The 13,941-nt window shown below is 47.3% G+C and overlaps 1 protein-coding gene across 1 annotated transcript in view; it reads left to right on the top strand.

Annotated features, from left to right (window-relative positions):
- Nucleotides 1-7,022: 7,022 nt before the first annotated feature.
- Tm7sf3 (transmembrane 7 superfamily member 3) overlaps nucleotides 7,023-13,941 on the top strand; it is a 32,026-nt gene continuing 25,107 nt past the window's right edge. Inside the window, exon 1 of the mRNA NM_001011970.1 lies at nucleotides 7,023-7,194. Coding sequence (NP_001011970.1) covers nucleotides 7,119-7,194 — 76 coding nt within the window. The 5' untranslated portion in view covers nucleotides 7,023-7,118. The remainder of the gene's footprint in view (nucleotides 7,195-13,941) is intronic.

The raw sequence follows: 13,941 nt of genomic DNA, 5'->3' as shown, positions 1-13,941 counted from the left end.
AGACAACCTAACCAAATGGATGAGACCCACGTCTGTGAGGGATTACAAAACAAAACCCTGGTGGTGATGGCACACACCTTTAATACCAGCATTTGGGAGTCAGAGGCAGGCAGAGCTCTATGAGTTCGAGGCCAGCCTGGTCTACAGAGCAAGTTCTAGGACACCCAAGACTACACACAGAAACCATGTCTTGAAAAAACAAAAACAAATTAAAAACCAACATAGATTCCTGAGGATCAGCACCCAAGATTCACTACCAACTTTCATGCATGTGTGCACCTACATACACAGGCACATGTGCATCTACACACACAGGCACATGTGCACCTGCACAGACACAGGCACATGTGCACCTGCATACACGCACAGGCACATGTGCACCTACATACACAAGCACATGTACATCTACACAAACACAGGCACATGTGCACCTACACACACAGGCACATGTGCACCTACACACACACACACACACACACACACACAGGCACATGTGCACCTACACACACACAGGCACATGTGCACCTGCACACACACACAGGTACATGTGCACCTGCACACACACAGGCACATGTGCACCTGCACACACAGGTACATGTGCACCTGCACACACACAGGCACATGTGCACCTGCACACACACAGGCACATGTGCACCTGCACACACACACACACACACACACAGGCACATGTGCACCTACACACACACACACACACACAGGCACATGTGCACCTACACACACACAGGCACATGTGCACCTACACACACAGGCACATGTGCACCTGCACACACACACAGGTACATGTGCACCTGCACACACACAGGCACATGTGCACCTGCACACACACAAACACACACAGGCACATGTGCACCTACACACACACAGGCACATGTGCACCCACACACACACAGGTACATGTGCACCTGCACACACACAGGCACATGTGCACCTGCACACACAGGCACATGTGCACCTACACACACACAGGCACATGTGCACCCACACACACACAGGTACATGTGCACCTGCACACACAGGCACATGTGCACCTACACACACAGGCACATGTGCACCTGCACGCACACAGGTACATGTGCACCTGAACACACACAGGCACATGTGCACCTGCACACACAGGTACATGTGCACCTGCACACACACAGGCACATGTGCACCTACACACACACAGGCACATGTGCACCTGCACACACAGGCACATGTGCACCTGCACACACACAGGCACATGTGCACCTGCACACACAGGCACATGTGCACCTGCACACACACAGGCACATGTGCACCTGCACACACAGGCATATGTGCACCTACACACACACAGGTACATGTGCACCTGCACACACACAGGCACATGTGCACCTGCACACACAGGCATTCACAGTCTTTAAAAGATTCTTATACATGGACATAGCCCTGAGACTATTCTCCTCAGAGTGTCATGTCAGTTACCACTCTTTATTAACCGTTATGGCCAAGGACTACTGTTTCAAAATGTCTGATGTAACCCCCCTAATTTTATCTTAATGACTTCCCTTTGCCTCAGCTGCCTTTTGGATTAAGCCCTCAGTTTAGCATGGCTCATGCAGTGTTCTGGTCCTGTGGCTACGCTCTGTTCTGCCCAAAAGAAATAGTAGTCTTTGGAGAACCTCTGGGTCTTGGTTAGGCAGACAATGCATTTTTACAAACAAGCTTTAAAAAATTATATGTATCTCTTAAAATCATATTTTCTTATTAAACAGACACAGATTCTGCATACAGCATTTCAACATAGAAATGTGCAGAGAAAATTATCAATTCAATTCCTCATTCGTATTTTAAACATTGGTTACATATGATATAGCTGAAACCTATCTTTCTGTGAATTTAACCACAAAGGCATATTTTAAAGAAATGTGTACATTCCTTCACAAATAGCCCTTTCCTAAACCTTTCAAATGAGTCAGTTACTTTCTGAAACATTAGCAAGGGCTGTATGGATTCTATTCAATGGCCACAACCATTATCTGGTCAGTGCCTACAGTCAAGCAGAAGTCATCAGGTGTGGCAACTTGTTCCTTTACCTTTGAGCCATTTTACCCACACAGTTTTTGAAGTTAATTTGTTGTTGTTGTTTTCAAGACAGGGTTTCTCTGTGTAGCCCTGGCTGTCCTAGATGCTCACTCTGTAGACTAGGCTGGCCTGGAACTCACAGGGATCCTCCTTCTTCCACCTCCTAAGACATGTACCACCATGACCTACTTTATGCCAATTTTTCTATCTATCTAGCTAAATACTTAAAATGGAATTATTTCTCAAAATTATATAAATAAGATTTTAACAAAAATTTTTTTGGCCAAGGGGCAGTGGTTGTGAAAAAGATTTTTCATACAATATGCTTGAAGAATTGTACTGTTTCCCTAGGTTAGAACACCGTCTTCTTTTTTTTTTTTTTGGTTCTTTTTTTTTTTTTTTTTTGGTTCTTTTTTTTTTTTTTTTCTTCGGAGCTGGGGACCGAACCCAGGGCCTTGTGCTTCCTAGGCAAGCGCTCTACCACTGAGCTAAATCCCCAACCCTTCTTTTCTTTTTTTTTAAAGATTTATTCATTTATTATATATAAGTACACTGCAGCTGTCTTCAGACACACCAGAAAAGGGCATCAGATATCTTTACAGATGGTTGTGAGCCACCATGTGGTTGCTGGGAATTGAACTCAGGACCTCTGGAAGAGCAGTCAGTGCTCTTAACTGCTGAGCCATCTCTCCAGCCCAGAACACCGTCTTCTATGTTAAAAAAAAAAAAAAAAAGTCTGATTTAGCTTTCCCTCCATTTGTTTGTTTGTTTGAGATATGGTCTAACTATTTAACCCAGACTGGCTTAAACCTGGCGGTAAGTCCTCCTGTATCTGTCTCCCATGCTAGGATTAGAGGCAGGACCCCACCCCCACAAGCCTCGATTGCTAACTTGAGATTTTGTTTACTAGTAAGAATTTACATTTGTCACTCGGTGAGCCTCTTGTGCTTCGTGGACGCCTGCCTTTGGATTCGGGTCTTCAGGCTGTAGGTTGTTTGCTTTCTAAAGCTTGTAGAGGGGCTGGAGAGATGGCTCAGTGGTTAAGAGCACTGACTGCTCTTCCAGAGGTCCTGAGTTCAAATCCCAGCAACCACATGGTGGCTCACAACCATCTGTAATGCTCATATAAAAATAAATAAATAAATCTAAAGCTTGTAGAGTCACCTATGCAGCTAACTCCATCCCTCCTTTCTTTATGGGGTCTTCCTCTTTGCTTAGCAAGTTCTTCCAGTTCTAACTTGGTTTCGTTATTTCCATTATGTGTATGTGGGGATGGCAGGGTAGGTGCCCATGAATGCAAGCGCCCACGGAGGTCAGAGGTGTCAGATCCCTTAGAAGCTGGTGGTACAGACAGCTGTAAGCACCTGCTGTGGGTGCTGGGAATTGAACTTAGGTCCTCAGGAAGCACAGCGCGTGCTCTTAACCACGTAGTCATCCATCCAGCCCACTCCTCCTGTTCTAAGAGAGTTTATTTTTAATATTTTTACTTTTTGTACTCATCTGTGTGCCCATGTTCCAGGTTATGTCTTTCTCAGTGTCTCTTGCTGAAGCTGGACCTTGAAATCGATTCAGCTGAACGGATTGGCCAACCAGTCCCAAGGCTCTTCCTGTCTCTGCCTTTTCTCTGCCTACTGGGGTTATAGTGTGCACTGTCGCATCCATGAGTTCTGGGGATCAAACTGAGGTCCTCATTAGTTTTGTGGCAGGCATTTTTCTGACTGGGACATATCCAACTCTTCCTCTCCTGTGTTCCTGCTGTAAAAAAAAAAAAAAAAAAAATAGGGGCTGGAGAGATGGCTCAGCTGTTAAAAGCACTGGTTGCTCTTGACGAGGACCTGGGTTCAATTCCCAGCACCCACAGGGCAGACCGCCACCATCTGTAACTCCAGTTTCAGGGGGTTCAAAGCCCTCTTTCTTGTCTCCTCAGGCACTGCATGCACCTGGTGCACTAATACTTATTCAGACAAAACACCTTCCTATGTGAACCTAAAAATTGAGTAAAAAAAAAAAAAAAAAAAAGAACAAAACAAAACAAGGCAGCCGTCCCAGACAAGTCCATAATGGAACCCCATGATCCCTGAATGGCCTGGTCCCTCTTCAGTAGCACACAGATATGAGACTTGAGAAGTTCAGATTGAGGCTGTGAATCTCAGGGGTATTTTTGCTTAGGAGAGAGAAAACTCTTTTTCCCCCTGTGGCGCTCAGGACTAATTCAGCAAACATTTCAAAAGCAGCCCTGAGGTGAACTCTAACAGCTCAGGGAGTTACTGCAAGAGGCAGCAATCTTCCAATGTTGGGGGTAAAAAAAACCTAACACAAAACAAACAAGCCCTGGATTCCTTCATTTGTTTATTATTTTATTTCTTCTTATTTTGTTTGCAAAGGGCTCTTAAGTAGAAATGGGAGGTCTTTAGGCCCGAACAGACAGAAAATTACTTTGCAGCAGGAGGTTGAAGCCAGCCTGGGCTATGTAGTAAATTCTGGGCTACTCAATGAAAGCCCAAGACTGTATTTCACAAAAACAAAATAATAATAATAATAATAATGATAATAATAATAATACCGATGCCAATAATGGAGCACGAGGAATGTAATTGATTCTTGATTAGGTACCCGTTTAATGTGTGTGGTGTGATGACTTGGATGTTTGTGTTCCTCTGTGAGCCTTACGTGGAAGTGATGGATACCTTCATGCTGACTTTCAGAGCATACTCATACCGCAGACCCAAGGAGACTTTAAGTCAGCTGTTCTCAACCTGTGGGTCTCAACCTCTTTTGGAGTAAAAAAAAATCCTTTGACGGGGGGGTGGGGTGGTGGGGTGGGTGGGTGGGTGGGTGGGTGGGTGGTGTCGGCGCCAGCACCGACACGGTATCGAGAATCGGGCGAAAGCCTGCGGGATGAAACACACACACACACACACACACACACACACACACAGAGGTTATCGTGTCAAGCCAGGAGAGGAAGAGAGAGAGAGAGAGAGAGAGAGAGAGAGAGAGAGAGAGAGAGAGAGAGGAAGAAGAAGAAGAAGAAGAAGAAGAAGAAGAAGAAGAAGAAGAAGAAGAGGAAGAGGAAGAGGAAGAGGAAGAAGAAGAGGAAGAGGAAGAAGAAGAGGAGGAGGAAGAGGAGAAGAAGAGTGAGAGAGCGGAAGAGAGAGTAGAGTGAGAGTCTCCTGTAGCTTTATTCACCACTTATATACCCAAGTTCTCCAGGTAGAAAATATCTGGGAAGCACAGTGGGAAACCCTGGCTCCTGTGACTTCGGTAACAAAAGACCGACCGAGATCTGGATTAATTAGGGAGAAATCCGAGAATCTGAATTAATTAGGGAGAAATCCGAGAAGACCAGCCTGAATCTCAAGGATAAAGGCTGAGGAAGCAAAAGGCAGAAGTAAATTGACCACCACCCAGGTGTGGTCCGGGTGTGTCGGTTCCACAAGGATCAGCTGGGCTCAGCAGAGGTCATGCAGTGGAGACACTGGGTGTTTACTACTTGGGTCTTTTCTTCCTGTGTCATAAATACATGGGAGAGGCCTCTGTCCAACAATCCCATGACTTTTACTGTGGCCATACAGTTACAAAGCGACCAGGCCCAAATCCAATGTGGCTCACTACAGGGGGGCACGTAAGTCCATTGGAAAAACAGAGATGTATGACTCATAACAATAACAAAATTACAGCTATGAAATAGCAATGAGGATAATTTTAAGGCTGGGGGTCACCACAACATGAACTGTATTAAAGGGTCACCTGCATTAGGAATGTTGGGAACCACTGCTTTAGCTGGTGCTGCATGGACTGGGTCCACTAAGTTAATTTGTTTACCGATTTTACTGTTACTATTTTTCGACAGTCTCACTATGTATGGCGTCTGTGTTCTCGAGCTCTTAGCAAGCTTCCCACCTCAGCCTCCCAAGCACTGGAATTACAGGTACCAGACATTCTGCCTTTTCCATTTAAAATGTTAATCTATTTATTTTAAAATAGGTTTAGGCTGCAGGGGGAAAATTCGAAGTTTCTCACACATTTTACATCCATTTCTTTCACCGCTGTTATTGGTGTCTTACATTGAGACACATCTCAGTGAAAAGAATGATTGATGTAGGTTATATTGTTAACTCGTCTGTGTTATGTTTGTTTTTTTAGGTTTTTTTTTCCAGTCCCCTTTTCATAAGTGCTTTTTAAGATACTAAGAATCCTGTATGTGGCTTGGGGCACCTCACTTGATTATACTCCACTTTATAGTTGCACACAGGGGACAGTGAGGCAGGAGGACTGTTGTCAGTTCCAGGCCAGTGTGAGCTACAGAGCAAGACCGTATCTCAATAAAATAAAACAAAACAAAACAAAATTCATTAGCACAGGTTTATCTTCCTAGCCCTAGGGGGAAGTGGCAAGAGGTCAGAAGTTCAAGGTCATCTCTACTGCTTAGCGGCTGGAGGCCGTTCTGGATTGTGCTAGACCTGCTGTCAGAAAAACAAACAAACAAACAAAACGAGGAAAGTTATTTTGCATAGTTAGTAGCTGGGTGGTGGTGGTGGTGGTGGTGGTGGACGCCTAGTTCAGGCAGAGGCAGGAGGATCTATGAGTTCAAGGGAAGCCTGGTATACAGAGTGAATTGCAGAACAGCTGGGGCTACCAAAAAAAAAAAAAAAAAAAAAAAAGAAAGAAAGAAATTAAGAAAGGGAGAAAAGAGGGGTTGGGGATTTAGCTCAGTGGCAGAGCGCTTGCCTAGCCCTGGGTTCGGTCCCCAGTCCCGAAAAAAAGAAAAGGAAAAAAAAAGGGAGAAAAGAGAAAGAAGAAAAGAGAAGGAAGAAGAGAGATAGGAAAGATACAAAAGCGAGTAGGAGGCCCCACTCGCCCGCTGGTCCGGGTAGGAGGCGCGCGCCCGCAGGGGCCTGCGGAGGACGCGCGCGACCGTCAGCCCGGAAGCGCGCGCCTGGCGGGGTTGGGGCCGCAGGTGCACGCGCGGGGCCAGCGGGTGAGAGCGATGCGCGCGGGCTCTCCGGGGTAGAGCCCCGACCCGGCCTGCGCGCCCCCGGCCCGCAGTGATGTGGCGGCTGCGCCTGCTGGTCCTGGCGGTGCTGGCGGCGGGCAGCGCGGAGGCCCAGGCGAACTCCAGCGACGGTGAGCTTCCCGAACTTAACCTCCGCTCCCGCAGCAAGGCCTCAGGCCGCCCGGGTCTGGGCAGTCCTCCCCGGCTGCTGATGCGCTTCAGGCCGCGGGTTCGGGACCGGGTCCATCCTGTCAGCGCCTCGTTTGGGCTGGGAACCGAGCAGAGATAAGTAGCCCCCTTCGAGGCATTCTTCCCCGCAGGGAGCAGCCATGTTTGTGGTTTTAATTGGACAAATTGAAACGGCCTTTTAAGCTGAATTTCGGGGAGCACGGCTGTAAGCGCAGCACCTCGGAGGCTGCGACAGGAGGATTATGAGTTCGAGACCGATCTGGAGAGTGAGAGTCAGGCCAAAACTAAAACCAAACCCAACCGGTCAGCTACCAGGCAGCTAAGTCTGTCGAGGAACTAGCGTTCCACGCAGTAGCTGGCTTTGACACTCCAAAATCTAGGTGCTTTTCAAATGGGTGACGTTTTGCAGTTTGAGAGGAAAAAATGAGCCAGTGATGATGGGACGTGAAATCCTAGGTCATGTGTTAGGTGAGGGGGGTTTAGCGACTGCTGAGAGGGGGCAGGGGCGTTAATGGGAACCATGAAAAGCACTAATTGTGCCAGGGTGGTGATCACGTGCTTTTTCTGGCTGCATTAACTACATTACTTGTTTCGGCTGGAGATGAGTGGCAAATACAACAGTTTTCTGAATGATCATTTTTCCTAGAGGTTTATCTGTGAAAAACCGGGGTTAGAAACCTCATTTTAAGATCTTTGGGTACAACTAAGGACAGATATTTGTGTGTTGAGTGAATACACACACACACACACACACACACACACACACACACACACCCTTCTATTTTCTTGACGAAAACTCTGGCTGATAGTTGACAGGAAGTGTTGGCCTCTGACAGTGTGCTAGGTCCATTTCACAGCCTGAGCACTCTAATCCTCAAAGCCACAGGAGATAGAGATCCAGAACTCTATCTTCGGAGGCTCAAGATGCTCATTAGACAAACTTAGCAGCACCTGGTGTGGCGCCCTACAAATTGCATGGCCCCTGCACCTCAGCAGAGCCCCCTTCTGAGGAGAACATCTTGCCCAGGGGCTGGGAATGGAGCTGAGTTGGTAGAATGTTCGACTAGCATTTAAGAAGTCCCGGTGCGGGCTGGGGATTTAGCTCAGTGGTAGAGCACTTGCCTAGCAAATGCAAGGCCCTGAGTTCGGTCCCCAGCTCCGAAAAATAGAAAAAAGAAAAAAAGAAGTCCCAGTGCCCTTCCTGAGCACGACATGGACTGGGAGTGGTAGTAGTACATGCCTAGATCCTGCGTTCAGAACATGGAGGATCGAGAATGCACAAAGTCAGATTCATCCTGCATAAGGATGATAAAGCCAGCCTGGGCTACAGGAGACACTATCTCAAAAAAGGAAAAAGAAAACCAAACCTTTTCACAGCATAAGGCTTTATACTTATTCTGTGAGCCCTTGTCTTTGAAACATCCTTCCGGAGAAAGTGGGAGAGGGGAAGGGTTGAGTTCAGGGTTGTTCTAGAGGGGCTCCTCAGTCTGGAGGGCTGGGAAGCATAGCTTTTATTTCCAGTTTGCAGCCTCAGTACTTGATATCCAGAAGCTTTTCACTGACGTCAGGAGAGGCAATAAGTGAGGATTAGTTTTTATTTCTTCTTACACTGTTTCACCTCTGATTATGGCACGACACTGCTGCCGAGTGCTGTGCTTTTCTTCTTAGGTTAGTTTTGTTGTGTGCAGGACAGGGATGGGACTCAGGGACTCGACAGCTGCGTGATTGAAAGCTGACATTCCCTGCATGGCTGGTGAAAGGCAGTGCGGACATTCGATGGCTCACTGTCGAAGGGCGGGCCTCCGTGAACAGCCCAGCTGGTGTTAAGATACAGGTGGCAGGAGTTGTACCTCTGTGTTAAGAGGATCTGAGTCTCAGTGGCTGGATGCTCAGCGAGGGCTGGGAGACAGATGGACATTCTGGTCCAGGGACTCATCTACATGTCTAGTCACCCACTCTCTACTTGACAAGGTGTCTTCATTTTTGTCTTAGATTTGTACCTGGTTGCTCACCTGCCCTGGCCTGCAGGGGTTCAGTGGAGACCTGGGGGCGGGAGGGCACAAAGAAGGGGAGCAAGTCTATGTTCTGACCAAGCTCTCAAACTTTAATTAAAAGACAGAGGTTTATAAAGACAAGTAGGCCGGAAGGTCACCCAGGACTCAGGACCCATACATCACTGCCACCACCCTCCCTATAGCCCTAAACCGTAAATTGCGGGTATAGACTGATAAGAACTGATGGCTGGAGACAGAAGCTGTAAAAGTGATAAGAACGGACTACTGGCTAGGTGTCCCAGAGGGTGTAAGTGGGCTTGACATTCCTGAAACGTTCCTGAGACGGAGGGTGTGTAAGCGGGCTTGGCTCCCGGCACTCACCTGGAAAGCCCACCCTTTAAGAGCTGAGTGGGGCCCACATTTTGTACAAGGGCATTGGGCCACCTGTGTATATAGGCACATCTGATGGCTTCCTCCCAAACACCCTTGAAGGGTCATGTGCTTGTTGTGTGTCCGTTTAGTGTCATACATTTACTTTGTGGAGCTGAGGATTGGACCCTGGTCCCTGCACACACCAGACAAGCATATCACACTGAGCTAGATCTCCAGTCGCTGCCATCAGAAGATAAAAAACATTAGTATCTGAACTTGACGACGCTGCACACAAGTAATCCTGAGCGCTTCAGAGGCTGTGACAGGGGGATTGCCTCCAGTTCGAGGCCAGTGTAGGCCACACAACAAGACCTTATCTCAAAACAAAGAACACAAACAAACACAAATTGTAAGGGATAGCTGAATGGCACCCAAGTAGCTGGACCATTCTTATCCTGAGGAGAATTAGGAGGGATATGCTTTGTCGGAGCTCCTAAAGCTGGCTGCTGTGTTAGCTGGCACAGACAATGGAGGGAAGTCTGAGGTACATTTTAGTAACACAGTCAAAGAGGTGGTTTTAAGATAGAGATCTGATTGGGAAAGAGGAAAAGATTAGGAGTGGAAGGTCTTCCTAGAGTGGAGTTAGCGAAGGAAAAAGGGACTCTGGATGGTTAGGGATGGAGAGTATGAATGGAAAGAGAAAAACAGCCCCTCCCATTCAGACGGCAGTTCCCGGTGTTTTTAAAATGTTAGGCAAAGCAGAGCCGTAGCTCTCCCAAGTACAGTTGGAGTTAGCACCCCATGTTGACTGGGCTGCCTGCTGTGTAATGTCCTTTGATGTGCTGTCCGCTTCCCACACACCAGTCATAAGATCTAATTATGCCAGTCAAATGTTTCTGGTGACTCCTTCTCCGGATGGCTCGGAGGCGAGGGTAGGGTCCTATTAACTTCTGCAGGATGTGTTTGGGTATGTCTTCTATTGCCAAGCCTCTTGTGAATAAAAATTAAATGCAGTTTCCAGCAAGGTTGGGCGTCTCAGACTTGTCATGACCCAGCTAGCTGTTTGGGAAGTTGAGGCAGAAGGATTACTTCAGCTTCAAGGCCCATTCGGGGTATACCGGAAGGTCCAGGGCAGGGTGGGCAACTTAGACTCCGTCTTGAAATGCAAATATTAAAAAGCTAGGGTTGTGGTAGATGGTTTGCTCAGTACTTGAGAGGCCCTGGGTTCAATCTCCAGTACTGGAAAACAACCAAATAATATTAAAAACAAACAAAAGGAAATTAAATGAAGTTTCTATCATGCTTGTGGCAAAGGCAGTTTAGTATTTCCTCTCTCTCTCTCTCTCTCTCTCTCTCTCTCTCTCTCTGTGTGTGTGTGTGTGTGTGTGTGTGTGTGTGTGCGTGTGTGTGTCTTTTGCAGTTGTTCCCCACCCCTGTCCTTCTCTCCCATTTCTGGGTTATTTTTGGTGGTACTGGGAATTGAACGCATAAGCCATACCCCAGGCCCCACCTTAAGTATTTTTCATGCGTTTCTCTCTGGAAACAGTCCCCTCATTGCAGCTTATGATAGGCAGAGCATCTCAGAGAGAACATGTTAACCCTCTCCCCATGAGGGTCTTTTTGGGTCCAATCTGAGGATGCCTGAGCATTTTTGGGGCTCCAAAGCAGTGGCAAGCTACAGAAGTGCATGTTCCTTGCTGTGTAGCACTTGTAGGCTATAAAGCCATCTCCCATTTGCTGGGTGGTTTAAGTAGCAGAGCAACTTCCCTTTTCCTGTGAGAGAACAGAGGCCCAGAGGAAATAAATACCTTGCCTTAAGTCACAGTGTTCTGTCCGTGTTGAAAAGACATTTACCGCCAGGCCATTGGTACAGTGCCAGACACTGGATCATCAGATATGACCAAGACCTGCATAGATAGCCAGGAGGGAAACCACAGGAGCCTGGGTTAAAATGCAACCTTCTGTATAGATTGCGCAATGGTTCTTGTCCAGGGAATCATTTCCCTCCCGCACAAAGCAGATCGGTTAAGAATGGAGACGTGTGAGTCTCTCTCTTATTCTCCAGACTTGATGTTAGCAGTTCTCAGTTACTTGGAGAACTGCCTGCTTTGTTTTCCGAGACAGGGCTAGCCTTGAACTATGCACAGCTGAGGATGACTTAAACATCGATCCTCCTGCCTCCACCCATCTCTCTGGTGTTGGGTTACGGCACTCAACACAACGCTGGTGCTCAAACCCAGGGCTTTGAGCATGTTGGTGGGGCTGGTCAAGCCCTCTCCTGACTGAGCCACACTCCCAGCCCTTTCTCACGATGTTTGAATGAGTGTTTTCAAACTCCTGTCTGTGGCTATAACTAGGCATTTTCATTTAAGTGGCATGGGGGATTCTTGGAAAGAGAACAAACAAGCAGGGTATATTGTAGTTTCCTTATGATAAGGATGCTTCATAAAAACTAGAAAATGTTAGAATTAAGGAACTGTGCTCGAAAAAGAGAAACACTTTAAGGCGCCCATTCCTAACGATGCTGATGTTAGGACAACAGGGCCAGCTGTTAGATACCATAGACTGTCTCCCCGCACACACGCCTTCACTATCTGCCTTCAGCAGGTTCCTGCCGCAGGCGTGTGGGGTTGGGGCTTCCGTGGAGCATCGTGTCTGAAAAAGCAGGCGCTCTTTCTTGTGGTTCCTAGGAGCCTGGGTGAACTTCCTGAAGTAAGAAGCACAGGCTTCAGCTTGGAGTTTCAGTCCTGCTACCTAGGTCATGTCTCCGGCTCTTTAAGTTGTGACCTTTTAGACAGGAAGACAACTTAGGTATGGTTTAACCGTAAGGGCAAAGGTCATCTGATACACTGTGGCATCAAAAAAATCTCACATTAAGTTGATCACCTGACCTGTAGGCTACCTAGAATACTTCCCTGCAAAACAGAACTCTATTTTATTTTATTTGGGGAAATTTTTGATACAGAGTATCATATAGTCTAGTCTGGCTTCAAATTCGCTATCTAGGCTAGGATGACCTTAACCCCTGGTCTGGTCTTCTGGTCTCTGCCCCTGTGGTGGTTTGAATAGGACACCCCTGATAGACTTATGCATTTGAACACTTGGTCCCTACGTATCAGCACTATTGGTGTTGTATTAGTATTGGCACTACCAGGAGGTGTGGCCCTGTTGGAGTAGGTGTGGCTTTGGTAGAGGAAGTGTGTCACTAGAGGGTGGGCTTTGAGGTCTCAGAAGCTCAACCCAGGCCCAGTGGCTGTCTCTTCCTGCTGCCTGTGGATCCAGATGCAGACCTCTTAGCTCCTTCTCCAGCACCGTGTATGCCTGGATGCTGCCATGTTCCTACCTCGATGATGATGGACCGAACCTCAGGACCTCTAAGCCAGCCCCAACTGAATGTTTCCTGTCGTAAGGCTCGCTGTGGTCACCGTGTCTCTTCACAGCAATAGAAACCGTAACTCAAAAGAGCCTCTGGGTGTTGAGATTAAAAGTGTGCAGGCCATGCGTAGCAATTTTCCTTAGTGCGTTTGTCACACTAGAGCAGCAGTGGCTGCGGTTGTCAATGGGTGCAGTTATGATCTGCGTGCACTCTGTAGCTTTACAAAGGGGCCAAGTTAGAATCCCCACCCCCCCACTCCCCACCCCCTGGGAGTACTGATGTGGAGCTCAACTTCACACATGCTAAACAAACACTCTCTCACCAAGATGCAGCTTCCGCCGGGCCCGGAACTCTCAATTTTAACATATGGATGCCTGACATTTAAACATCTTCTCACATATGTGTAGAAATAAGCACTGAATCTTCAACACTGAGTTGGTCTCCAGGCCCAGAGCCTTGTACCCTGCAGATTCAACCAGCTGCAGAGTGAAAATAATTCTTTTTTTTAAATTTCACGTATGTGAGTACACTGTGGCTATCCTCAGACACACCAGGAGAGGGCATCGGATCCCATTACAGATGGTTGTGAGCCACCATGTGGTTGCTGAACTCAGGGCCTCTGGAAGAGCAGTCGGTGTTCTTAACCCCCGAGCCATCTCTCCAGCCCCCTGAAAATAATTTTTTAAAAGTGTATCTGTACCAAATGTGATCAGACTTTTCATGTCGTTGTTCTCTAGCAGTAAAATGATGATGTAGGGGTTGGGGATTTAGCTCAGCGGTAGAGCGCTTGCCTAGCACGCGCAAGGCCCTGGGTTCAGTCCCCGGCTCCAAAAAAAAAGAAAAAAGAAAAAAAGGAAAAAAAAATGATGATGTAGCACTTGTGTTAGGTGTGTAAACAATCCACAGGTAAATAATGTGGGTATAGGTCCACCATAACACCACTTTAA

The sequence above is a fragment of the Rattus norvegicus genome, chromosome 4, assembly GCF_036323735.1.
Source record: "Rattus norvegicus strain BN/NHsdMcwi chromosome 4, GRCr8, whole genome shotgun sequence".
NCBI lineage: Eukaryota > Metazoa > Chordata > Mammalia > Rodentia > Muridae > Rattus > Rattus norvegicus.
Note: the sequence above shows the minus strand (reverse complement) of the source record. Positions and strands in the feature narration are given on the sequence as shown.